The 25,146-nt window shown below is 47.0% G+C and overlaps 2 protein-coding genes across 2 annotated transcripts in view; both read left to right on the top strand.

Annotated features, from left to right (window-relative positions):
* LOC142290892 (interferon-induced GTP-binding protein Mx-like) overlaps positions 1–15,531 on the top strand; it is a 78,775-nt gene extending 63,244 nt beyond the window's left edge. Inside the window, 3 exon segments of the mRNA XM_075334958.1 lie at positions 5,979–6,055; positions 8,529–8,741; positions 12,693–15,531. Coding sequence (XP_075191073.1) covers positions 5,979–6,055; positions 8,529–8,741; positions 12,693–12,914 — 512 coding nt within the window. The 3' untranslated portion in view covers positions 12,915–15,531.
* Positions 13,858–25,146, top strand: part of LOC142285822 (interferon-induced GTP-binding protein Mx1-like) — a 105,607-nt gene continuing 94,318 nt past the window's right edge. Inside the window, exons 1-2 of the mRNA XM_075333302.1 lie at positions 13,858–13,970; positions 17,540–17,621. Coding sequence (XP_075189417.1) covers positions 13,858–13,970; positions 17,540–17,621 — 195 coding nt within the window. The remainder of the gene's footprint in view (positions 13,971–17,539; positions 17,622–25,146) is intronic.

The following is a 25,146-nucleotide window of genomic DNA, read 5'->3' as shown; positions in this document are numbered from 1 at the left end:
CCCTGCTAGCCAGTCCTAGCCAGTTTCATGCTTTGTGTCAGGAGGATCACACACACACATGCATCCTTTTTTGATTTTCATTTTTTCTACAGATTTGGAAGAAAAGCGGGTCCACTGGACCCCCGGCATGTCCCTTCACACCCCCCTGGCGGCGGTGCTGTTAAGGTTGATTCAGGGCAAGAGCCCTTCATGCCGCGCTCCTTCACCATCCCATGCTGGGGCTCTGGCTTGAAGTGGGAGCCAACACGGTTCTCACTGCTTTGCAGGAGACCGGCCTCCATCCGCAGCCCTTTGACAGGACCCTGCTGGACGGAGCACTGGACCCCCACCCCACCCAGGGACTGGACCCTGCGTCTCAAAGCTAAGTATAGAGACGTTATTCAGAGGGTCCTTCTGCAATGTGGGGCACTTTATTAGGGGGACAGTGTTTGACTTTGATAATGCTGCTTTTACTGTGTTTCCGGCCGGTTCCACTGTTTTTTTCTGTGTACCGCGCCGATGATGCCTGATTTTCGGCCGCATGTTTAACTCTAGGCCCCGGCTTCAGCCGCGGCCTAGTTTCGTCTCGTTCCCCTGCATGTCAGTCATGCAGGGGGACGCTGCAGCGCCGCCCAACCGCCGCTCTGCACAGGGGAGGACACTCCTTGTTGAGGAGATGATTCCCTCCCCTGTACATTTCTTAGCCCTCCGATTCCCGTTCCTGGGTTAACCCCCGCCCTCCCCCCTCACTCTAGCGCCATTTTCTCAGCGTTCTTAGTACGCTGATCGGCGCTGGCTGCTCTGCAGTGCAGAGGGAGTGAATATCTGGCTGGGGGTCCAGGCTTGGAACCTGGGGGGGCACTCACAATAGCGGCCTGACAAGTCACAACCTCTGGTTGTGCACTTTTATATACTATCAGGGCATTGTGAAGGAGTTAATTCTTTATTATAGAACCTCCTCCTCAGCAGCATGTCTCACTAGGAGCAAAGCTCCAAGGCTGTACACTACATGTTCTGCATGTAGGCTCATATTGCCTGAACCGGCACAGACCCATACTGTAATGGTTCTTAGGTGGTGGTGCCTCAGCCTGGAGTCTCCCCAGGCTGAACCCCTGTCTTGTGTTTTCTAGACATTCTAGACAGAGCCCCCCCACCTCTGCAGCAGGTCTCACAGAGCGAGGCTGCAGGCTGTTTTTTATTATCCACTGCTGGTAGTCTCGTACGGCTGTACCGAGCTCATAACCGCTGTGGCCCCTCAGCTTGGAGGCTCATGCATGGTCCCTCCAGCTGCTCCGGGTTCGGTGGCTGACCCCTGGGGGAATCTCTTTTTCCAGGGGTCGGCTGTCCCGGCATCCGCTGAGCATGCAACCCCCTTCTCAGGGCGTTTTCTGCTTGCTCAGCAAAGCTCACAGACCCCGTCCTCCTGACAGGGAGACGCAGGGTCCCCTGTCCTCCCCGTCCCGCAGCTCCGATACGAGCTGACTCACTGGACGAGGAGGATGTCTCTATCAGGGGCTCGGACGCTGCTTTACGTACTTTGATCCGTCCGTAGATGACGGGGATGCGAATGATTAGATTGCGTCCATTATACTTGTATTGGACCTCCATCCGCCTGTATCAGGGGAGTATTCCCCGCTGGCAAAAAGGCATCAGTATACCTTTAACAAGACGAGGAGTGTGTTCCTTAACCACTCCAGTTTTCAGCCCGCTGCGTCCAAGCCCGCAGCCTGTCCTGCAGATCCCACAGCGGGGTTCTGCTGCCTGTCTCCCCCTCCCATCAGAGGTGGTCAAGGAGTGTACTCATTCGCCAAGCGTGGCCACTCCGGTGTCCAGACTTTCAGCCCGGATAGTTGTATCAGTGGCTGACGGCACCTCTATAAGGATCCCACGGTACATTAATTTTGTACTGGACCTCAATCCGCCGGAGTTACCTTATCTAGGTGAACACAACGTGTGTTCCTTAACCACTCCAGTTTTCAGGCCCCTGTGACCAGCCCAGGGTCTGCTCTGACAGTCGCTTCCCATGAAGCGTGATTCTGAGGACTGGGTTTCCCCCGTCCACCAATGGTGGTCAAGAGGTGGGCTCATTCACCTCAGGTGGCTCAGCCCGGACCGTTATGTCAGTGGCTGATGGCTCCTCAGAGGAGATGCATTCCCTCACAGGGACTCTATGCCCAAGATGGTTGCCTGAACTTCCAGACTTCAGTCTTTCCATCCTCTGCCAAGTCTGCCATGCTGGACACCGCACAGCAGTGGTTTTGGCTACTTTCCTCGCTATCCGCAGGTGTGGCTTCGGCAATGGAAGGCAGATGCCTCTATAGAGGTTCCTTGCTGGGCTCCCCTTTGGTGGGACCAGTCTCTTCGGAACCAACTAGATGAAATTTAGGAAGCTCTCGGCGACGAGAGTTCTTCCTTGCCACAAACCTAAACCAGGGCAGGAATCAGTTGAGGTTTCGGTGGTTTCCGTTCCTCCTTCTGATCGTCCTCTAGCTCGGCCTTAGTTCATAGAACCAAATGGCTTGAAGCTGCGTCTTCAGAAGACCGCAGGAGATGCTACCACGGAGTCAGCTTCCTCCGAGCTATCTGGCCACGCCAACCACCTCCTTGGTCGGTGACAGGCTCTCTCCACTTGGCGACGTATGGTTCTACCACGTCTCCGTTCAGTGGGGGCGAGTTTATATCTCCCATGGCTACAGGATGGAATTCTGTCCACCCGCCAAACAGATTTTTTCTGTCAACTCCTCCCGGCTCCAAGGCCGCCGCCTTCTCACAGGCCGTGGCATTTCTTGCAGGCCAACGGAGTAATTGTTCCGGTTCCCGACTGGGAACGGTTCTGAGATTTTTGCTTAAATCTATTTCTAGTCCCCGAAGAGGGCGGTGCCTTCCGACCTGGATCTTTAGCTTTTCAAGCATGGTCAGGTGTGGCGTTTTCACATGGAGTCTCGGTCTTGTTCCGTGTGTTTTTCACCGGATCAATCAAGAACCCAAGGAGATTCCCTAGCAGCCATCGGCATCAGGGATGCCTTTCGGCAAGGGTCAATCGCAGTTTCACACCAGCGTTGACTACGTTTTGCCATCGGAGTGGTCCAATTCGTGGCTCTTCCCTTGGGGTTAGCCACGGCCCCTCGAGTATTCTCCTTGGGGCTGCTGTGATCAGGGTCCTGCACCCCTAGGGATTGGCAGTGATCGTTTGCCCTGGACGGTTTTCTTCTCGGGGTTTCATCCAGTGCAGACTCTTAGTAGAGTACTTCGCTTACTCTCGCCACTCTAATCTATTCGGGTGGCTTGTCATTCTGTCCAGGTCCACTCTGACTTCGCACCAGAGGTTTTCAGGGACGCAATTCGAGACTCTGTCGGCACTTGTGAAGCTGCTCTTAGTCGATCAGTAGTCCCTCCGCTGGCGGTCGACGTCGTTCTATCAGACACCAAATAAGGTGCTGGTCAGACGGTGGCGTCAATGGAAGCGATTCCTTGCCCAGTTTCTCCTGCGTCCTCTGAGACTGGAGGGTTTCCGCTGTACACGCGACCTCCCTCCTTCTCGGAGTGGTGGCTTCGCCACTGACCAGGGGCTCGTTGCAGTGGTGGTTTCGGCCACTCTGTCTCAGGGATGCTCCTTCCTGGCCCCGTCCCGGGTGATCCTCACCAGGGTGCTGGTCTTTCCGCCTTGGGAGCAGTATATCTCCACCGTGGAGCGCAGGGCGCTTGGACTCTGTCCGAATCAGCCCTCTGGTTCAATGTGCTGGAAATCAGAGCTGTATTTCTAGCTCTCTAAGCCTTCACCATCTGTTGGCGGCTAGGCACATTCGAGTCCAGTCGGACAACGTGACAGCGTTTTCCTACATCAACTTCCAGGGCGGGACATTCAGCCGTCTGGCAATCTTGGCGGCTCATCATTCTTCAGTGGACAAGGGACTCCTAGTCCACCATATCCGCAGCCCACATCCTAGATGTTAAAACTGCGAGGCACACTATTTCAGCTGTCCAACCGTGGTCCACAATCCTCAGGTTTTGCGGTAGGCACACTGGTTCATGTTTGATCCCAGCTTCGTCTCTACCTCTTGCCCAGAGTCCTGCGCAAGATCAGTTAAGGGGGCCGTCGGGTCATTCTCATTCTCCAGACTGACCCAGGCAGGCTTGGTACCCTGACCTGCTCCTTCTGTCCGTTGGGTTGCCATGGCATCTTCCGGACCGTTCAGACCTTTTCTCAAAAGGGTCCGTTTTTTCCGTCAGAATTCTGGATTCTCAGATTGACGGCGTAGCTCTTGAGTCCTGGATCTTGGCGACTTCTGGTATCCTTCCTGAAGTCATCTCCGCTATGACTCGAGCTTCAAAGTGTCCTTTGACCTTTTTAGCTTTGCCGACCCTCCTGTCTCTTTCACAGTCCGGTTTACAGCTAGGACTATCCCTCATTAAGGGACAGGTCTCGGCTCTGTCAGTATGTGCCAGCGGCGTATCGTCCGGCTGGCTCCGGTGCGCTCCTTTCAGGGCGCATCTCACATTATTCTGCCTTTCCTGCGGCCTATGGAGCCCTGGGACCTTAATCCGGTCCTCTCGGTTCCCGGAAACCCCCCTTTGCGCCTCTTAGGGAGGTTTCTTTGTTTCATCTTTCACAGAAAGTAGTCTTCTAGTGGCTATAATTTCCCGCCAGAGAGTTCTGGCTGTACTCTCTCGGAGTCACCCCCTTCTTGGCCTTTTGCATCAAGACAAGGTGGTCTCCGTCCGACTCCGGACTTTTTTCCCTGAGGTGGTTACTGCTTCCACCTTATCCGGGGCAATTTTCCTGCCTTCCTTTTGTCCGGCTCCTGTTCATCGCTTGAGAAAGCGTTGCATATCCTGGATCTGGTGCGGGCGCTCCGGATCTATGTGTCTTGCACCGCCGTTATTAGGCAGTGCACCTCTCTCTGGTGCTGACCGCTAGTCAGCGTAGCGGTCTCTCGGCATCTAAGCCGACCCTGGTTCGTTGGCTTAGGTCGGCCATTTCCGAGGCCCAACAAGTGTACTCAAGTGCCTTCCCCGCCGGGGATCAGAGCACATTTGATCAGACCTGTCGGTGCCTTTTGGGCTTTCAGGCTCCAGGCTACGGCTCAGTAGGTCTGTCAGACTGCAGCTCGAATTAGTCTGCATACTTTTTTCGAAGCTCTATCCAAGGCATGCTTATGCTTTGGCAGACGCGGGCTTAGGCAGACGCATCTTTCAGGCGTCTGTCGCCCATTTGTGAAGTTAGGTTTTGCCTGCTTCTCAGTTGTCTGTTTATTCCCACCCATGGACTGCTTTGGAACGTCCCATGGTCTGGGTCTCCCATAGAAACGATAAAGAAAAAGAGAATTTTGTTTACTTACCGTAAATTCTTTTTCTTATAGTTCCGTCATGGGAGACCCAGCACTCTCCCTATTGCCTGTTGGCAGGTTTCTTGTTCCGGTGTCTTCACCGGCTGTTATTGTTGTAGACAGAGGTTCCGGTTCTTCCGGTTTTTACTCTGTCTCTTCTTGTGGGTGGATGTCCTCCTTCAGCTTTTGCACTAAACTGGCTAGGACTGGCTAGCAGGGGGTGTATATACTGGGAGGGAGGAGCTACACGTTTTGAGTGTAGTAACTTTGTGTGTCCTCCGGAGGCAGTAGCTATACACCCCATGGTCTGGGTCTCCCATGACGGAACTATAAGAAAAAGAATTTACGGTAAGTAAACAAAATTCTCTTTTTTGCCACATTTATTCCTATAAATACCATCAGCACTTGCTTCTTAGCCAGCGCTAGCTCCAACCAGTAGAACGACCTAGTGCTGTTTTAGTCCACCAATTCCACTTTACCTTCAACAGTGGATGCTACAAAAACAAAAATTATTGTTTGCAACATATCGATAATTTGTGTGTGAAAAAAGTGAACAAATTTAATGTTCTAGTATGTGGATGGAAAGATCCTTTAATATTAAGTACAATTCTGCTTACTCTATAAATGGGGTGCACAACATTTAATTGATACATTTCCTTTTTATTTCTCTAGAACTCATTCAAAAATGTTTTAAAGATGTAGCGTCCAAATGTTTTGCACAGTTCGAAAATCTTTACTTCGCTGCCACGGTAAGGTTTATATAAATTTTGTAGTCTACATTATAGGGGTTTTCTGGGCCTGTCATAAGTTTCTACAATCGCTTAATGTGACAACAGATTGACGAATCCTAACAGTGTGTAATATGCGCACAGTCAGGAACTCCCTGAATTGCCTGATCGATTGGCTCTCACGTGTCCTCCTTTATGTCATTTGCATACCAGCGCTCATGTGCCTACTAGTAACTTTTCCTGCTTCTCTCAATATTCTATGGAAATGAATTAATGAACTGGTAATATAGGGAAGTCTTTACAGTCTGTATATTGTATACTGTTAAGAGTCAACAATCTAATGTCACGTACAGTGACTGCAGTCATTTCGATTCCTTTTTAGTGATAAGCGGACTCGCAGATAACCGTGACCGGCGGGTCCCTGTTTCTGGTTGTTAAAACCCGGATCCGGTCTGGATTCCGGTCCCCATATGAGTCTATGGGGACCAGAATCTGGCAATTAAAAGTGTTGGTAGAAAGGATAGGAGTGCGCGCGCTGTACTTACCACTGCTGTACACTGTTTCCAGGCCACGTATTCACTTCAGGGGCTGCTCATTACCTTCTTTGCATATGCACTGCTTTCCACGCCCACTGGCCGTCTTAGCGTCTGTGATTGGTTGCAGTCAGACGTGCCCCCAGACTGTGTGACAGAGTCTGCCTGCAACTAATCACAGGCAGTGTCTGTGGATCTATACTATATAGTACAGTAAAAATAAAAAAATATTTGGAGTAGGGTCCCCCATATGATACCCAGCACACATAAAGCATACAGATGAAGCCCCTAGTCGTGCGCATATCTTGGCTGTGTATCAAAGTTAATTTTTAAAAACAGTGTGCTGTTCCTCCAAATTTGATACCCAGCCATGATAAGGTCTGACAGCTGGGTAGGTATTCTCAGGCTGGGGAGACCGATATTATTGGGAACCCCCCTAGCCTAAAAATAGCAGACTGCAACCACCCCGATATTGTCGCATTTGTGGCGCCCCTGACCTGGTCAGGCACCACTGAGTACTGCACTCATGCTGAGTGAGTACAATACAGGTAAACCTGAAGGCTGACCAGGGTATGGACACACAGGCACACAGTAACCAGGTCTCCCACATTGACCTTTGAAGGGACCCCTGGGAAATCCAGGAGGGGGCGTGGCATCCATCTCCACTTCAAGGGGTGTGGTTGAGAGGCTGGTTGCTAAGTTGCGGGAGGCAGGCACAGTGGGGAGAGGAGTAGTGAGCCAGTCTGAAGTGGAGAGCACAGTGTGCAGACATGTAGGACACACTAGTCAGACACCACAGGTGTAGTGACTGCTGGCGGGGGAGAAAGGGCTACCTGGTAGTGCCGCCCGAAAACCACCTGAGACCGGAGTGCAGAAAGGTGGCTGAGTACGGGGACTGCCAGTAGACCCTGCCCGCACGGGGTTACAGGTCCCCAGAGCAGGAACCTATTTACTAGGCCTGCTAAACCTGCAGGTGAGGGCACTTCTTGCCCTTCACCAAACCACCACAGAGTCCAGAGCCACGTAGCAACGAGAGGGCCCATAGATCACAAGAGGCAAGCAGCCGGAGTGACCTGGTCCAGGCTACAAGCAAACGGGCCGAAAAAGGGGAGAACAGGCGCAGGTGACTTCCCTGGGTGACCCCGTAGGACTTCAAGTCTGGGTCACCACAAACAACAGAGGGCTAGGAAGGCGAGTCGATAGTCACCCCTGGATCAGCCTGAAGGTACCTGGTTCTTCTGCAGTCTATCATAGCATCGCCCGGGTCAACTCACCCTTGCCATCTGAAGTGAGTAAAACCCCTGAAAGACATTACTGGACTGTGTGTGAATTAATCTGCGACCTGCTGCACTACACTCCTACACCGGGCCCTTGGGCCAGCCTCACTCTCGGGAGGCCACAACAATTGACTGCATCTAACACCAGCCCCAGGCGTCCCCCAAACTGCAGTGGCGGTCACCCCCTGACCGCAATACCGAGAGTGGCGTCACGAATCCCTATTGAAGTCAACGCACCCGTGACCTGAAGATTCCAGCATTATTGCGTCCCCGAACAGGATCACCACTCCTGGGGCGTCACAACTTCATTTGATGCGACATTCCTGGTGCTTTACCCAGCTCCTCCCGATTGCCCTGGTGCGGTGGCAATCAGGGTAATATCAGGGGTTAATAACAGCGCACAACTGTCATTAAGCCCAAAATTAATGATGGGTAGAGGTGTATGAGACCCCAATCACTAATCTTATAAGTAAAAAGAAATAAAAACAAACTCAGAAAAAAATCGTTTATTTGAAATGAAATACTGCACCCTCTTTCCCCCACTTTATTAACTCCAAAAAGACCCTTGGAGGTCTGCAGTAACTCACACGATATCCCGGCTCTGCTGTACAGTGGTCGGGGAGTGCAGGCAGTCTATCACTACCCGGTTTAATATTTGCACTGTCTTTTCTTTCTTGTTCCAAGGATAAAATCGAAGATATTTCTCACAAGCAGAAAAAAGATGCCGAGGTGACAATCACTTTACAATTCAAAATGGAGAAAATCATTCATTGTCAGGACACTCTGTACTGTGAGGCCTTGTCAGCTGTAAGAGCTGCAGAGAAAGGTAAAGTCCCGCATGACCAAAGGCAGCTGTCAATGAGTGAACTCTCCTGCCATCTGGAGGCTTACTTTAAGGTGAGTTACTAGTACAGAACTATATAGTATAGTATAGTATACAACTATCAGTACAGCCGAAGGACTCACAGTTCATTTCTTAGAATTCTTGGCAGCCAGACTGGCTTGCAAAGTCTCCTTAAAGAGAATAGTGTTCCCCCGTGGTCCCCACATAGCTTTCTCATGAGCCAGATCAGACACCCCCATACTTTGCACTGACGAGGGGCAAGCACCCCGAAACACCGTGTCTGCAAATTGGGATTCTGATCTGGCTTATATATCCTGAGTCATATTGCAAAGGATTGTTAAAAATCCACTTGTGACTTTTAGGATCGCTACTTCCAATAGGTGGCGCTGCGCTAGAGTTTGTCTCCTTTACTGGAGAGACAATTAGAAATGTCAAAAATTGGAAAATCTGTAGCTTATAGAGTACATAGAAGATCTGTGTTACACTCACCGAAGGGCGGCAAGTGTCCGGGGGTGGACCCACTGGACCGTGCACTGGACTCCCCTGAAGAAGCGACCAGCAGCGAACCCCTATACAGGGACTGTGCGGCGCATCCGATAGAAGGCCTAAATGCACGGCAGCCAGGGACCAGAGGGGGCAGTCTCTTATGGACAGATATAATCACAATGTCCAATACAGGAGCTCGAGATATAGCGGCTTCAAGGTGAAGGCAGAGACGAGACAGCACCTTGGTGAAGGCTCAGGTGAGGTGACAATCAAGAGATGGCTCAGACAGACGGCACTGCAGTAAAAGCTATGACGGCACACAGGCGATGAAGGTGAGGAGACTCTAGGACGAGACAGGTTTGTAACTAGGGACAGGTACAGGGACCAGACAAAATAACAACCGGAGACCTGAACAATAGCAAGGCGCTGCTGGCAACGTTGCTCAGGCGCCTCCTGTCAGGGGAGGCAGGCTAAAATACCTTTTAGGTAACAGGTGACCTCTCGGGTCACTTCCAAGTAATGGGACGCTACCACTTTAAGAAAGGGGCATGGCCTCCCACACCCTATGAGCACTTACTAAAGTCCTGCGTGTGGCCTGGAAGCAGAAAGAGGCTGCAGTAGACTCTGGTACAGTAGCAGAGTGCACGACCCAGGAGTGTGAGAAGACCGCGGCAGGACCTGTAGCAGGAGAGGAGGCTGCAGAGCATCAGGGCAGGTGAGAGGAAGGATGCCACCACCTGGGCCTGGCGGGGATGGGTGCTACAATCTGTCAGCTCTCCTGTGTGGTGTAGTATATAGAGGATCTGTCAGCTCTCCTGTGTGGTGTAGTATATAGAGGATCTGTCAGCTCTCCTGTGTGGTGTAGTATATAGAGGATGTGTCAGCTCTCCTGTGTAGTATATAGAGGATCTGTCAGTTCTCCTGTGTGGTGTAGTATATAGAGGATCTGTCAGCTCTCCTGTGTGGTGTAGTATATAGAGGATCTGTCAGCTCTCCTGTGTGGTGTAGTATATAGAGGATCTGTCAGCTCTCCTGTGTGGTGTAGTATATAGAGGATGTGTCAGCTCTCCTGTGTAGTATATAGAGGATCTGTCAGCTCTCCTGTGTGGTGTAATATATAGAGGATGTGTCAGCTCTCCTGTGTGGTGTAGTATATAGAGGATGTGTCAGCTCTCCTGTGTAGTATATAGAGGATCTGTCAGTTCTCCTGTGTGGTGTAGTATATAGAGGTTCTGTCAGCTCTCCTGTGTGGTGTAGTATATAGAGGATGTGTCAGCTCTCCTGTGTGGTGTAGTATATAGAGGATCTGTCAGCTCTCCTGTGTGGTGTAGTATATAGAGGATGTGTCAGCTCTCCTGTGTGGTGTAGTATATAGAGGATCTGTCAGCTCTCCTGTGTGGTGTAGTATATAGAGGATGTGTTAGCTCTCCTGTGTGGTGTAGTATATAGAGGATCTGTCAGCTCTCCTGTGTGGTGTAGTATATAGAGGTTCTGTCAGCTCTCCTGTGTGGTGTAGTATATAGAGGATGTGTCAGCTCTCCTGTGTGGTGTAGTATATAGAGGATCTGTCAGCTCTCCTGTGTGGTGTAGTATATAGAGGATGTGTTAGCTCTCCTGTGTGGTGTAGTATATAGAGGATCTGTCAGCTCTCCTGTGTGGTGTAGTATATAGAGGATGTGTTAGCTCTCCTGTGTGGTGTAGTATATAGAGGATCTGTCAGCTCTCCTGTGTGGTGTAGTATATAGAGGATCTTTCAGCTCTCCTGTGTGGTGTAGTATATAGAGGATCTGTCAGCTCTCCTGTGTGGTGTAGTATATAGAGGATCTGTCAGCTCTCCTGTGTGGTGCAGTATATAGAGGATCTTTCAGCTCTCCTGTGTGGTGTAGTATATAGAGGATCTGTCAGCTCTCCTGTGTGGTGTAGTATATAGAGGATCTGTCAGCTCTCCTGTGTGGTGTAGTATATAGAGGATCTTTCAGCTCTCCTGTGTGGTGTAGTATATAGAGGATCTTTCAGCTCTCCTGTGTGGTGTAGTATATAGAGGATCTTTCAGCTCTCCTGTGTGGTGTAGTATATAGAGGATCTTTCAGCTCTCCTGTGTGGTGTAGTATATAGAGGATGTGTCAGCTCTCCTGTGTGGTGTAGTATATAGAGGATCTGGCAGCTCTCCTGTGTGGTGTAGTATATAGAGGATCTGTCAGCTCTCCGGTGTGGTGTAGTATATAGAGGATCTGTCAGCTCTCCTGTGTGGTGTAGTATATAGAGGATCTGTCAGCTCTCCTGTGTGGTGTAGTATATAGAGGATGTGTCAGCTCTCCTGTGTGGTGTAGTATATAGAGGATGTGTCAGATCTCCTGTCTGGTGTAGTATATAGAGGATGTGTCAGCTCTCCTGTGTGGTGTAGTATATAGAGGAACTGTCAGCTCTCCTGTGTGGTGTAATATATAGAGGATGTGTCAGCTCTCCTGTGTGGTGTAGTATAGAGAGGATCTGTCAGCTCTCCTGTGTGGTGTAGTATATAGAGGATCTGTCAGCTCTCCTGTGTGGTGTAGTATATAGAGGATTTGTCAGCTCTCCTGTGTGGTGTAGTATATAGAGGAACTGTCAGCTCTCCTGTGTGGTGTAATATATAGAGGATGTGTCAGCTCTCCTGTGTGGTGTAGTATAGAGAGGATCTGTCAGCTCTCCTGTGTGGTGTAGTATATAGAGGATCTGTCAGCTCTCCTGTGTGGTGTAGTATATAGAGGATGTGTCAGCTCTCCTGTGTGGTGTAGTATATAGAGGTTCTGTCAGCTCTCCTGTGTGGTGTAGTATATAGAGGATGTGTCAGCTCTCCTGTGTGGTGCAGTATATAGAGGATCTGTCAGCTCTCCTGTGTGGTGTAGTATATAGAGGATCTGTCAGCTCTCCTGTGTGGTGTAGTATATAGAGGATCTGTCAGCTCTCCTGTGTGGTGTAGTATATAGAGGATGTGTCAGATCTCCTGTGTGGTGTAGTATATAGAGGATCTGTCAGCTCTCCTGTGTGGTGTAGTATATAGAGGATCTGTCAGCTCTCCTGTGTGGTGTAGTATATAGAGGATCTGTCAGCTCTCCTGTGTGGTGTAGTATATAGAGGATCTGTCAGCTCTCCTGTGTGGTGCAGTATATAGAGGATCTGTCAGCTCTCCTGTGTGGTGCAGTATATAGAGGATCTGTCAGCTCTCCTGTGTAGTATATAGAGGATCTGTCAGCTTTGGCATGTGTAGGGTATATTCTCATTTATCCTACTGTTGTGATATTAGAACTGTCTGTTCTTTTAGTGACTCCTTGCTTGTTTTTCTCCTGTTCCCTGTCTCATTTCACTGTGCAGAGTTGGAAGCTGCAGCTGCATCTCCCTCCTCTCCCCTCCTCCCTGTTTATTAAATCTGTTTATTATATTATTAAATCTGCTAAAATTGGAATTCATTTGTATAAGGCCAGTAAGTTGTTGTTTTTTTGTTTTGTTTTTTTAATATTTGGTCTTTCTTTCTCTTCCAGAACACGACCACTCGTTTGGCTAATCAGGTCCCTCTGATTATCCAGCACTTCATCCTACATGAGCTTAAGGACCAATTACAAAATGAAATGATCCGACTTCTGGAAGAGCGAAACAAGACGGACCTGCTAGAGGAAAGGGACGGCCTGTCCGGAGATAGACAGAGGCTGAAGGACCAGATTCAGCGGCTCAAGCTGGCCCGGGAACGCTTACAAAAATTTTGAATTAATAATGAAAAAAAAATGAATTTCTCTGAATTTTTTTTTTTAAATTTGCATTATTTTACATGAATATATTCTTAGAATTACATGAGTTAGAGGTAAAAGCTCACCCTACTTACAAAAAAAAAACAAACAAAAAAATGCCTAATGTGGTCAAAACACCCCCCTTCCCCCAAAACCCAATATCTGTCCTCATTTATAGGATCCTTGTAGCTGTTGCGTAGTCTTGGCCGATTCCGGCACCATTAGCACTGCCCCAGCCCAGCTCCCATTTTCCGCGCTAAAGAGCAGCACCAAAGGATTAGTCGGGGAGGAACAGTTTTTTACAGTTCAAGCTGGGACAGAATTTTTTATAATTTTAATTATATAATTTAAGCAGAAGCCTTTTTTTTTAAGTTTTTGGTTATTTGCTGGGTGTAACGGCAAGCCACCCACTAAGCAGGACCCCGAAGTACCCCGAAACCCTTTAACCCCTATACAAGGATCTGGATTACTGCAGGGTCCAGGGGTTCACTGCCTAAGGTAGGCTGCAGTCCAAAGACGGGGATAGTCGCCAGGCAGGGTTAAAACTAGAACGTCAGCAAGGTACAAAATAGGAAGGCAAGGATAATGTCCAGAAAATAGGCCGAGGTCAAACCGAGATGTCAGGCGAGGTACAAAAGAGCAAGCAGGAGGAATGTCCGAAAAACAGGCTGAGGTCTAAACCAGATGTCAGGCGAAGTACATAAGAGCAAGCAGGAGGAAAGTCCGAAAAACAGGCCGAGGTCAAAACCGGGATGTCAGGCGAGGTACATAAGAGCAAGCAGGAGGAATGTCCGAAAAACAGGCTGAGGTCTAAACCGAATGTCAGGCGAAGTACATAAGAGCAAGCAGGAGGAATGTTCGAAAAACAGGCCGAGGTCAAAACTGGGATGTCAGGCAAGGTGCATAAGAGCAAGCAGGAGGAATGTCCGAAAAACAGGCCGAGGTCAAAACTGGGATGTCAGGCGAAGTACATAAGAGCAAGCAGGAGGAATGTCCAAAAGACAGGCCGAGGTCAAAACTGGGATGTCAGGCAAGGTACATAAGAGCAAGCAGGAGGAATGTCCGAAAAACAGGCCGAAGTCAAAACTGGGATGTCAGGCAAGGTAAATAAGAGCAAGCAGGAGGAATGTCCGAAAAACAGGCCGAAGTCATAACCGGGTTGTCAGGCGAGGTACAATACAGCAGGCAGGAGGGACGTCAATAAACAAAAGAGTTCATACGAGATATAAAGCAATCTGCACAGTACCAGGAAGGATGTAGCTCACAGCAACACAAGACTATATCTGGCAAAGATCCAAGAACACTGTAGGGTATAAAAAGGGGTGTGGTGCCTTCCCATAGGCTGGAGTAGGAGCTGATACTAGCTGGAAGGCACACACCCCTACAGTCAGTCAGCAGTACTGCAAGTTCCAGCCCGACGAAGCCTGGTGAATGTGCGGCGACTCCGCCCACCAGAGCCACTGGAACTGACTTCTATCCTATCACCAGCACTGCCTGCAGTGTGAGCAGAGCAGCGCCTGGTGACCGGAGCAGACGTCACGGGAGCAGGCCCTGGCGGAGACGTAACACTGGGGCTTAGCGGGAGTTGGTGGGGGCAACCATTTAGTAAAGTATGGCTTATTTTTTATTTTCTATCACAAGTAAATATGTGCCAATATTTATTAAGCGGTGGGCAATACATCTGGCGCATGTCGCTCCAATGTGTGTTTGTTTTTTTTTACTGGCGAATGAGCGCCAGCTTTTTTTTATTTATTTTTTTAAGCGTGATTTTGCATTACTGTTTGATTAGTTCTTTCTGCTAAGTCATCCCAGCGCCATAAGAATAAGATGCATATGTTAATAAATGTTTTTATTACTTCGCTCTCCCCTTCTCACTGAGCAAGTAAGCAAAAGCCAATTGTGATTTAAACAGATATATTGATATGATGACTGCACAGGGCAGGATAAAAATCTATGGAGGCCACAGGGCAAAGGAAGACTAGCTGACGCAAAGTGATTGGCAAAATAATATAACAATGTGGTGCATCAATAATTGCCGCCACGCTCTGCCTAAAGCCTCCTTCACATGTTCGTGTTTCTGGTACATGTGGTGCACATTTCCACATGGACACACGTAGACCCATTAAATTCAATGGGTTTGTGCACATGTCTGTGTTTTCACATGGGCCGTGTGTCTGTGTGCTCCATACGGCGACATGTCCATTTTCTGCCGGCAGCACGGGTGTGACATGGACTGTACACTGATGTGATCCATATGACATCAGTGTGACACATACCGGAGAAAACACGGGTCACATAAAAATAATAAATTTTTATACATCGCTGTCTCCAGCGCTGCTGTTGTTTCCGGGTCCTGCTCATTATGCCTCATGAATATTCACTGCACTGACTGCAGATTCGTAAGTAACAGCAGCACCGGAGACAGGCAAGTATACCAGCTCATGCTGTCCATGTGCTATCCGGATGTCAAATGGATAGCACACAAACACATGGACACATATGCGTACCTGCACCAAGGACCATGCAAAACGTTTTCAGAAAAGACTGACATAACTCTTAAAGGGAACCTGTCACCAGATTTTTACCTATTAAACTAAAAGAATCGCCTTCTGCGGCTCCTGGGCTGCATTCTATGAAGCTGCACTTTGGCCCTGTCTCCTATTCCAGACCCCAAAAATAAGTTTATAAAACCTGGCCGTTAGGTATGCTAATTATCTTGGTTGGCCAGATGGGCGGGCTTATTTTCTGCTCCTTTATCCCTCTCCTGCCGCTGATCGCCGTCCTCCTTTCTTGATGACGCTCTCCGTCATCCTCCTCGTTCGATTTTCAAATCTCGCGCCTGTGCAGTTAGGTCGGCTTGCGCAGGCGCAGTTCGCTCTGCCATATCGCGGCCAGAGCAGAAAACATAGCTGCCCTATCTCGCAACGGTGAGCTAATTGCGCACGCGCGAGATTATGGGTGGGTAAGAGCATGGCGCTGGTGAGGTCGGCGCTGTGCATGACCTCACCAGCGCAGCGCCATGCTCGTACCTGCCTATAATCTCACGCCTGCGCATTTAGCCCATCGGCGTGAGCGAGGGCAGCTGTTTTCTGCTCTGGCCGCGATATGGCAGAGCGAACTGCGCCTGTGCAAGCCGACCTAACTGCACAGGCGCGAGATTTGAAAATGTGACGAGAAAGATGATGACGGGCATCATCCCGTCAATCAAGGAAGGAGAACGGCAAGCAGCGGCAGGAGGGGGATAAAGGAGCAGAAGATGAGCCCGCCCATCTGGCCAACCAAGGTAATTAGCATACCTAACGGCCAGGTTTTCTAAAGTTATTTTCGGGGTCTGGAAGGGGAGACAGGGCCAAGGTGCAGCTTCATAGAATGCAGCTCAGGAGCTGCAGAAGGGGATTCCTTTAGTTTAATAGGGAAAAATCTGGTGACAGGTTCCCTTTAAGACTTTCCACAGCTTAAACCCTTTCCAATGTAGGACGTATTATTAGTACATCCCATGTCAGATCCCCAGATCTGGAGTGGGGTCAGGATCTGGACCCGCACTGTACCTTGCAGATGTCAGCTGTTTTATACAGCCTGTAAAGGGGGCTTTACACGCAACGACATCGCTAACGAGATGTCGTTGGGGTCACGGAATTCGTGATGCACATCCGGCCTCGTTAGCGACGTCGTTGCGAGTGAAACGTACGAACGACCGTTAACGATCAAAATTACTCACCTAATCGTTGATCGTTGACGCGTCGTTCTAATCCCAAATATCGTTGCTCGTTCTGGACGCAGGTTGTTGGTCGTTCCTGAGGCAGCACACGTCGCTACGTGTGACACCCCAGGAACGACGAACAACACTGTACCTGCGTCCTCCGGCAACGAGGTGGGCGTCACTTTCGGCTGCTCTCCGCCCCCCAGCTTCTATTGGGCGGCTGCCGTGTGATGTCGCTGTGACGTCGCACGAACCGCCCCCTTAGAAAGGAGGTGCTTCGCCGGCCACAGCGACATCGCTAGGCAGGTAAGTCCGTGTTACGAGGACTAACGATATTGTGTGGCACGGGCAGCGATTTGCCCGTGACGCACAAACGACAGGGGCGGGTACGCTCGCTAGCGATATCGTAGCGTGTAAAGCCCCCTTTACTTCAGCTCCCAATTGCAGCTGCATTTAAAAGCCACTGTCAATCACTCACATAGGCATTGCATGGCACGGTCAGTGTGCGTGTTCACCAACTGCCATCAGGTTCCACACAAAGCAGTTGAGCTGTCATGGTAGCTGGGGCCCTGCTAAAAGCCCCCATTGATGCCATCTTAGTTCTCCTTTGAAGCCCAGCCAGAGAGGGGACTTCATAGGAGAACATCATTTACCCCTTCATGGCCTTTGACGTATACTTACATCTAAGGTCGTTTCCCTGCCTTTGATGATTTTTTTTTTCAAATTTCAGAACTTTTCCAAAACTTAAAAAACAAATGATACAAGTTGGGCATCGCCGTAATCGTATATATCTGGAGAATCATGTCACCAGGTTACTTTTATAGAAAAACAAATACTATAAAAACTAAATGGAAAAACACAACATTTTGGCATTTTGGGTTGTTTTTCATCCCTTTTACGGCAGTTGGAATTTTATATTTTCCAATACATTGTACAATAAAGTGAATGTTGTCATTGAAAACTACAACATGTTCTGCAAGAAAGATGTAGGTGCCAGCAATTAGGAGGAGGACGTCGGGCTAGTGATGATCCTGCCACTCTTTTTGATCTACTTTGCTTATTCTATGATTTTTATTTTCTTGGTATCCCACAAATTCTTGATAAATCATTTTACGGTACACATAGAATAATTCTTGCAATTTTGCAGCAAAAAAAAGCTAATTATAGTATTACTTGCACAAATAATATTTAAATTGTTACGAAAATAATGCTAATATTGCTGAATCATTCACAAAAATATGTATTGTTGGATATTAACAAGGTTATGATGCATTAAAGAATACACTTTAACACCAATTTGTTTCATTTGTTCATTTGCTTCCTAAACGCAAAAGTTAAACTTTCTAAAAAGTTTTTCATAAAAAGATTTCTACCATAGCAGCTACTCTCCACCCAATAGCTCAGAGAGAACTGAAAATTACATATAGGGCCTACGGATGTGAACACTTCGGAAAACAAATCATATAATGGTCAGAAATTGGGTTATTCCTTATGTGCACACACTTTATAGAGAACGTAGGGAAAAACCTGCAGATGTGTCTTTATAGCGAGTGGAAGAAAAAACCTGCAGATGTGTCTTTATAGAGAGAAATGGAAAAACCTGCAGATGTGTCTTTATAGAGAGTGGATGTAAAACTCTGCAGATGTGTCTTTATAGAGAGAAATGGAAAAACCTGCAGATGTGTCTTTATAGAGAGAAATGAAAAAACCTGCAGATGTGTCTTTATAGAGAGAAATGGAAAAACCTGCAGATGTGTCTTTATAGAGAGAAATGGAAAAACCTGCAGATGTGTCTTTATAGAGAGAAATGGAAAAACCTGCAGATGTGTCTTTATAGAGAGCGGAAGTAAAACCCTGCAGATGTGTCTTTATAGAGAGCGGAGGGAAAAACCTGCAGATGTGTCTATAGAGAGAAATGGAAAAACCTGCAGATGTGTCTTTATAGAGAGAAATGGAAAAACATGCAGATGTGTCTTTATAGAGAGCAGAAGTGAAACCCTGCAAATGTGTCTTTATAGAGAGCGGAGGGTAAAACCCTGTAGATGTGTCTTTATAGAGAGAAATGGAAAAACCTGCAGATGTGTCTTTATAAGCTTATTTTGTAAAGTTACCCAAAACAACAGGTACTCATGAAATTTTAGACTCGAATATAAGAGACGTTGAGATTTATCTTATCAGAGAAATCAACTTCTTTCTCCACTTTTGAGCCACCTCTCCTGAACTTATCCTACATTCTAAAGAACAGCTCAAATTCATCTTGATCAAAGCATAATGACCTGCCAATTCACTGAAAGATCAGATTACAGTTCCTGTTAAAGTCTATAGAGAGAGGAGCTGAAGGACAGACGGTGGAGCAGCTGTCTAGGAAGTGTTTTATGTTATTCTAGAGCTGGTATCACAGCTACACTGCTCAGTACGGCTGGAAAATGTGCTTCATTTTATCCCTGCTTTTGAACATGTGCCAAATAGAGACCAGAGGGCAGTAATTCCTCATTTTGGTGTGTGCTGTGTATGGGAGACATCAGAACAGCTATTCTCCACTTATTAACTGAAATTTAAATTAGATCCTGCAAAGGAGAAAAGTGGTAAAAAATGCAGAATATAAAACATACAGTTAGAATAAAAAGTTTCCCTCCGCTCTCTGTAAAGACACATCTGCAGGTTTTTCCCTCTGCTGTCTATAAAGACACATCTTCAGGTTTTTCCTTTCTCTCTCTTTAAAGACAAATCTGCAGGTTTTTCCATCCACTCTCTATATATACACATCTGCAGCTTTTTCCCTCTGCTCTCTATACAGACACATCTGCAGGTTTTTCCCTCTTCGCTCTATAGACACATCTGCAGGTTTTTCCCTCCGCTCTCTATACAGACACATCTGCAGGTTTTTCCTTCCACTCTCTAAAAAGACACATCTGCAGGTTTTTCTCACTATCTTACATGAAATCAGAATAAACCTTTCCCATTTTAGGAACCAAAATTATTTCTATTTGCCAAATGCCAGAATAATGAGAGAATGTTTTAAGGCATTTTTATTACTTTCTACAAAGTCAAAAGTTTCCATACACTAGGAGTACTGTGCCTTTAAACAATATGGGACAGCCCATATGATGATGTCATGTCTTTGGAAGCTTCTGATAGGTTTATTGGCAACATCTGAGTTAATTAGAGACACACCTGTGGATGTATTTTAATGCACACCTGAAACACACGGCTTCTTTGTGCAGCATCATGGGAAAGTCAAAATAAATCAGCCAAGATCTCAGGAATAGAATTGTGGACTTGCAAAAGTCTGGTTCATCCTTGGGTGCAATTATCAGATTGCTGAAGGTGCCTCGTTCATCTGTACAATGATATGCAAGTACAATCAAGATGGGAATGTCCAGCCATCATACCGCTCAGGAAGGAGACGGTTCTGTGTACCAGAGATGAACGTGCTTTGGACAGACATGTGCAGATCAACCCAAGAACAAAAGAAAAAGACCTTGTGAAGATGCTGGCGGAAGCTGGTAAGATTGTGTCATTATGCACAGTGTTTGGGTTTGGGTTTGAGCCCTGGACACTCAGTGTTCGGTACGAACCCTGACCTCTACTCATGAACACAGACATAACAGCTTATTCTGAAAAGTTATCTGATATGACAGATACATTTTAAAGAAAACCGAAATGTTCCTATTGAAGGCTGCTTTACACGCAGCGACGTCGCTAGCGATGTCACTAGCGATCGGTCCCGCCCTCGTCGTTTGTGCGTCACGGGCAAATCGCTGCCCGTGGTGCACAATATTGGTAGTATGTGTCCCACGTACTTATCTTCCTAACGACGTCGCTGTAGGCAGCGAACAACCTCTTTTTTAAGGGGGAGGTTAGCCGTCACAGCGACGTCACACAGCGGCCACCAATAGAAGTAGAGGGGAGGAGACCAGCCGCATTAACGTCACGCCCACCTCGTTGCCGGAGGACGCAGGAATGCTGTTGTTCGTCGTTCCCGGGGTGTCACACGTAGCGATGTGTGCTGCCTCAGTAACGAAGAACAACCTGCGTCCTGAACGAGCAACGATATTTTGAAAATGAACGACGTGTCAGTGATCAACGATTAGGTGAGTATTTTTGATCGTTAGCGGTCATTCGTAGGTGTCACACGCAACGACGTCGCTAACGATGCCAGATGTGTGTCACGAATTCCGTGACCCCCACGACATATCGTTAGATACGTCGTTGCGTGTAAAGCGGCCTTGACTCACAGGAGTATCTAGAAGAGGATTGCAAGCAGCTGAACCCAGCAGCACGTGCCCTGGATCTTTTGCCCATTGCACCAGGCTCGTGGCGCCATATCACCATCTTTATCTGAAATTATAGTCAAAGTGGTTAGGTCACCGCCAGATTTCCAAATCTCAAGGCTCGGGTATGTTCCCGCTAGGCTCATATGCATTGCATGCAAAATGTATGAACAAAATGAGAGTCTCTTACAGAATCGAATGTTCCTGCTGAAGGCGACAGACCCCGTGAGACCGAGTGCTTCATGGCAGAGACCTGTATTTTACTCAGCCTGTAATAATATGTGTACTTCACCCTCAGGGACCAAAAGAACCTTCCAAGTATCTTGATAACAGATATATAAATATCCAAAAAGGAGAGCCCAGTTGCAGGTACATTACTGGAATGGGAGGACACTGGAGTGTTATGTGTTCTCGTTGATCGGTGGTGATATCAAGGTGCGGCTGCGGTCGGTGAGTACACATCTTGTATCATGTATAGTATACTGTAAAGCTATACACAGTCATATGAAAAAGTTTGTGTTATTAATGTTAACCTTTTTTCTTTATAACAATTTGGGTTTTTGCTATTTCAGTTTCATATATCTAATAACTGATGGACTGAGTAATATTTCTGGATTGAAATGAGGTTTATTGTACAGAAAATGTGCAATCTGCATTTAAACTAAATTTGACAGGTGCATAAGTATGGGCACCCCTATCAATTTCTTGATTTGAACACTCCTAACTACTTTTTACTGACTTACTAAAGCACTAAATTGGTTTTGTAACCTCATTGAGCTTTGAACTTCATAGGCAGGTGTATCCAGTCATGGGAAAAGGTATTTAAGGTGGCCACTTGCAAGTAGTTCTCCTATTTGAATCTCCTATGAAGAGTGGCATCATGGGCTCCTCAAAACAACTCTCAAATGATCTGAAAACAAAGATTTGGAAGGATGCAAAAAGTTGTCTCAGAGATTTAAACTGTCAGTTTCCACTGTGAGGAACATAGTAAGGAAATGGAAGAACACAGGTACAGTTCTTGTTAAGCCCAGAAGTGCCAGGCCAAGAAAAATATCAGAAAGGCAGAGAAGAAGAATGGTGAGAACAGTCAAGGACAATCCACAGACCACCTACAAAGACCTGCAGCATCATCTTGCTGCAGATGGTGTCAATGTGCATCGGTCAACAATACAGCGCACGTTGCTGTATGGGAGAATGATGCGAAAGAAGCCGTTTCTGCAAGCCCGCCACAAACAGAGTCGCCTGAGGTATGCAAAAGCACATTTGGAAAAGCCAGTTACATTTTGGAAGAAGGTCCTGTGGACTGATGAAACAAAGATTGAGTTGTTTGGTCATACAAAAAGGCGTTATGCATGGAGGCAAAAAAACACGGCATTCCAAGAAAAGCAATTGCTACCCACAGTAACATTTGGTGGAGGTTCCATTATGCTCTGGGGCTGTGTGGCCAATGCCGGCACCAGGAATCTTGTTAAAGTTGAGGGTCGCATGGATTCAACTCAGTATCAGCAGATTCTTGACAATAATGTGCAAGAATCAGTGACGAAGTTGAAGTTACGCAGGGGATGGATATTTCAGCAAGACAATGATCCAAGACACCACTCCAAATCTACTCAGGCATTCATGCAGAGGAACAATTACAATGTTCTGGAATGGCCATCCCAGTCCCCAGACCTGAATATCATTGAACATCTGTGGGATGATGTGAAGCGGCTGTCCATGCTCGGCGACCATCAAACTTAACTGAACTGGAATTGTTTTGTAAACAGGAATGGTCAAATCTACCTTCATCCAGGATCCAGGAACTCATTAAAAGCTACAGGAAGCGACTAGAGGCTGTGATTTTTGCAAAAGGAGGATCTACAAAATATTAATGTCACTTTTATGTTGAGGTGCCCATACTTTTGCACCGGTCAAATTTTGTTTAAATGTGGATTGCACATTTTCTGTTAGTACAATAAACCTCATTTCAATTCCGAAATATTACTCAGTCCATCAGTTATTAGATATATGACACTGAAATAGCAAAAACCCAAATTGTTATAAAGAAAAAAGGTTAACATTAATAGGGGTGCCCAAACATTTTCATATGACTGTATATATTGGTGAGGCCAATAGTTTACATGGACAAGCCATCTACTTATAGGATATAGACATTATAGAGGGGTGTCACCACTCTATTAGCTCTTTGTAATGGTTCCATCCTGGTTTCTTCTATATTTCCTAGTATATATTGAATGTCCCTCGGCTAGTAAAGGCAGGTAGGGTTTATATAGTGAGATACTATGTTTGGGGATGCCCCAACCCTCACTCGGCTGCAGGTGATAAGATAAAGACAGATCTTGCATATTGGATGTCTTCCCATTCTCTATTGATTAATGTGCACACTTGGCCCAGAGAGGATGACCATGGGAAACTGGAAGAAACAGTTGACCCTTTTTGTAGGCTTTTGGGGAGCCTAAACATAGCTCCCTACATACAGTATGAGCCCCCACATAGCCTCCAACATACAGGATGAGCTCTCATATAGTCTCTTATATACCATATGGGCCCACATATAGACTCTTATATACAGCGTGAACACCTCACATACCCTCCTATATACAGCATGAGCCCCACATACCCTACTATATACAGCATGAGCCCCACATACCCTACTATATACAGCATGCGCCCCACATAGCCTCCTATATACAGCATGCGCCCCACATAGCCTCCTATATACAGCATGAGCCCCACATACCCTACTATATACAGCATGAGCCCCACATACCCTACTATATACAGCATGAGCCCAACAGCTTCGTCTTCCATGAATGTATTCACTGCTAACTTCATCCTGAGGATGCAGATAGCGAGGATATGGGAACTCGTGCGGCGGCAAAGGATGAGAGGTGAGGAAGGGCAGGATGTGGCTTGTGGTCCAATGTTTTCAGTATTTCGACTAGCTTGGTCTAAGGGCCGGACTGGAACATCCATGGGGCCGGATGTGGCCACACTTTGCCCAGCCCTGCTCAAGGGAAATGGACTAAGATTCCCTAAAAAGGTTGCCAGAAGACTGTGTCTGGCTATATATTATGTTTACAGAAGGTCATAAATAGCCAGAAAGTCTGCACTAAGTACTAAAAAATGCTTGTCACAGTAGGGTGAATAATTCTGAGCCTGCAGGAGTCCGAAAAACGGGCATTTTGTGCTGAATTTGGAGAAACCATTTGGTATATTTGTTGTTTTGAGCTATTTACAATGTTTTTGTTCTGTGTATTGCAAACAGCAGAACGATTGTAAGTTTTGCTAATAAACCAAATTTGCAATAGAGGGGATGAATAATTTTGATTGCAAATCTAGTTTTTGAAATCGATGACTTGGCATCAGGAAAAATGAGCAAATGTAAAGATGTCCATAGCATGCACAATAGCGTCATCGTTTGGTATAGAAAGACACATAAACATTATCAAAGAGTCACAAACATAACTGTTATGGAAGTAATTGCCCGATATGAAAGCAGTTATGTTTTAGCTGTTTTTTCTATTGTGATCTTTCCATTTTTGTCTATAGACTAGTAGTTTCTTAAAATAAAATAATAAAGTGTAAAGGGAACCTGTCACCAGGAGTTTCCCTTATGAGCTGTGACCACTGCTGGTGAGCCCCTATACGAGGCACAGGTGGGAGAACTCTGGCTCTGCTGGGAGCACCAAATTTTGTCTTTATAGCAAGGATATAAAAGCATGGCTGTCCAATACTTATCTCTTTGCTTCAATCCACGAGCAATTGAGCATGCAGATTGCCTTGCTTGCCAGCAAAACCGAGGGCCCTTATGGTTCACTCCATTGCAAGAGATAGTTATCAGAGCCAGTGTGATCATTATCATCATCAATTTCACACTGTCAGCCTCTTCCCCTGCATTTTCTTCTGATAACTCAATGTCCCCCCTCCACATCCATCAGCTGTTACTGCTCTTCATTATCTTACACCTTCTGCTGCATGTAACATTGTCCTTGAGGGTCCTAAAATGCCCCAAGGTAGCAGCGGACATGTGATGTTCTTCCTCATAATCTGTTGCATCTTTTTGAATGTTTTCCCAATATAATTATGAGGTGGAATTACATTGTTGATCCCATAGTTGTACCTACTGACAAATACACTAGTGTTTCATAGGGCTAAAGTGGGTGAGACGTGTACCTCTTCAGATCTCAGTAGTGGTTTTCAAAGTACACTAAGCTCCACTTTGCCTGCTAAATGA

This window comes from Anomaloglossus baeobatrachus, chromosome 2, assembly GCF_048569485.1.
Source record: "Anomaloglossus baeobatrachus isolate aAnoBae1 chromosome 2, aAnoBae1.hap1, whole genome shotgun sequence".
In the NCBI taxonomy this organism is placed as follows: Eukaryota; Metazoa; Chordata; class Amphibia; order Anura; family Aromobatidae; genus Anomaloglossus; species Anomaloglossus baeobatrachus.
The sequence above is the reverse complement of the archived record's forward strand: the minus strand, read 5'-3'. Positions and strand labels throughout refer to the sequence as shown.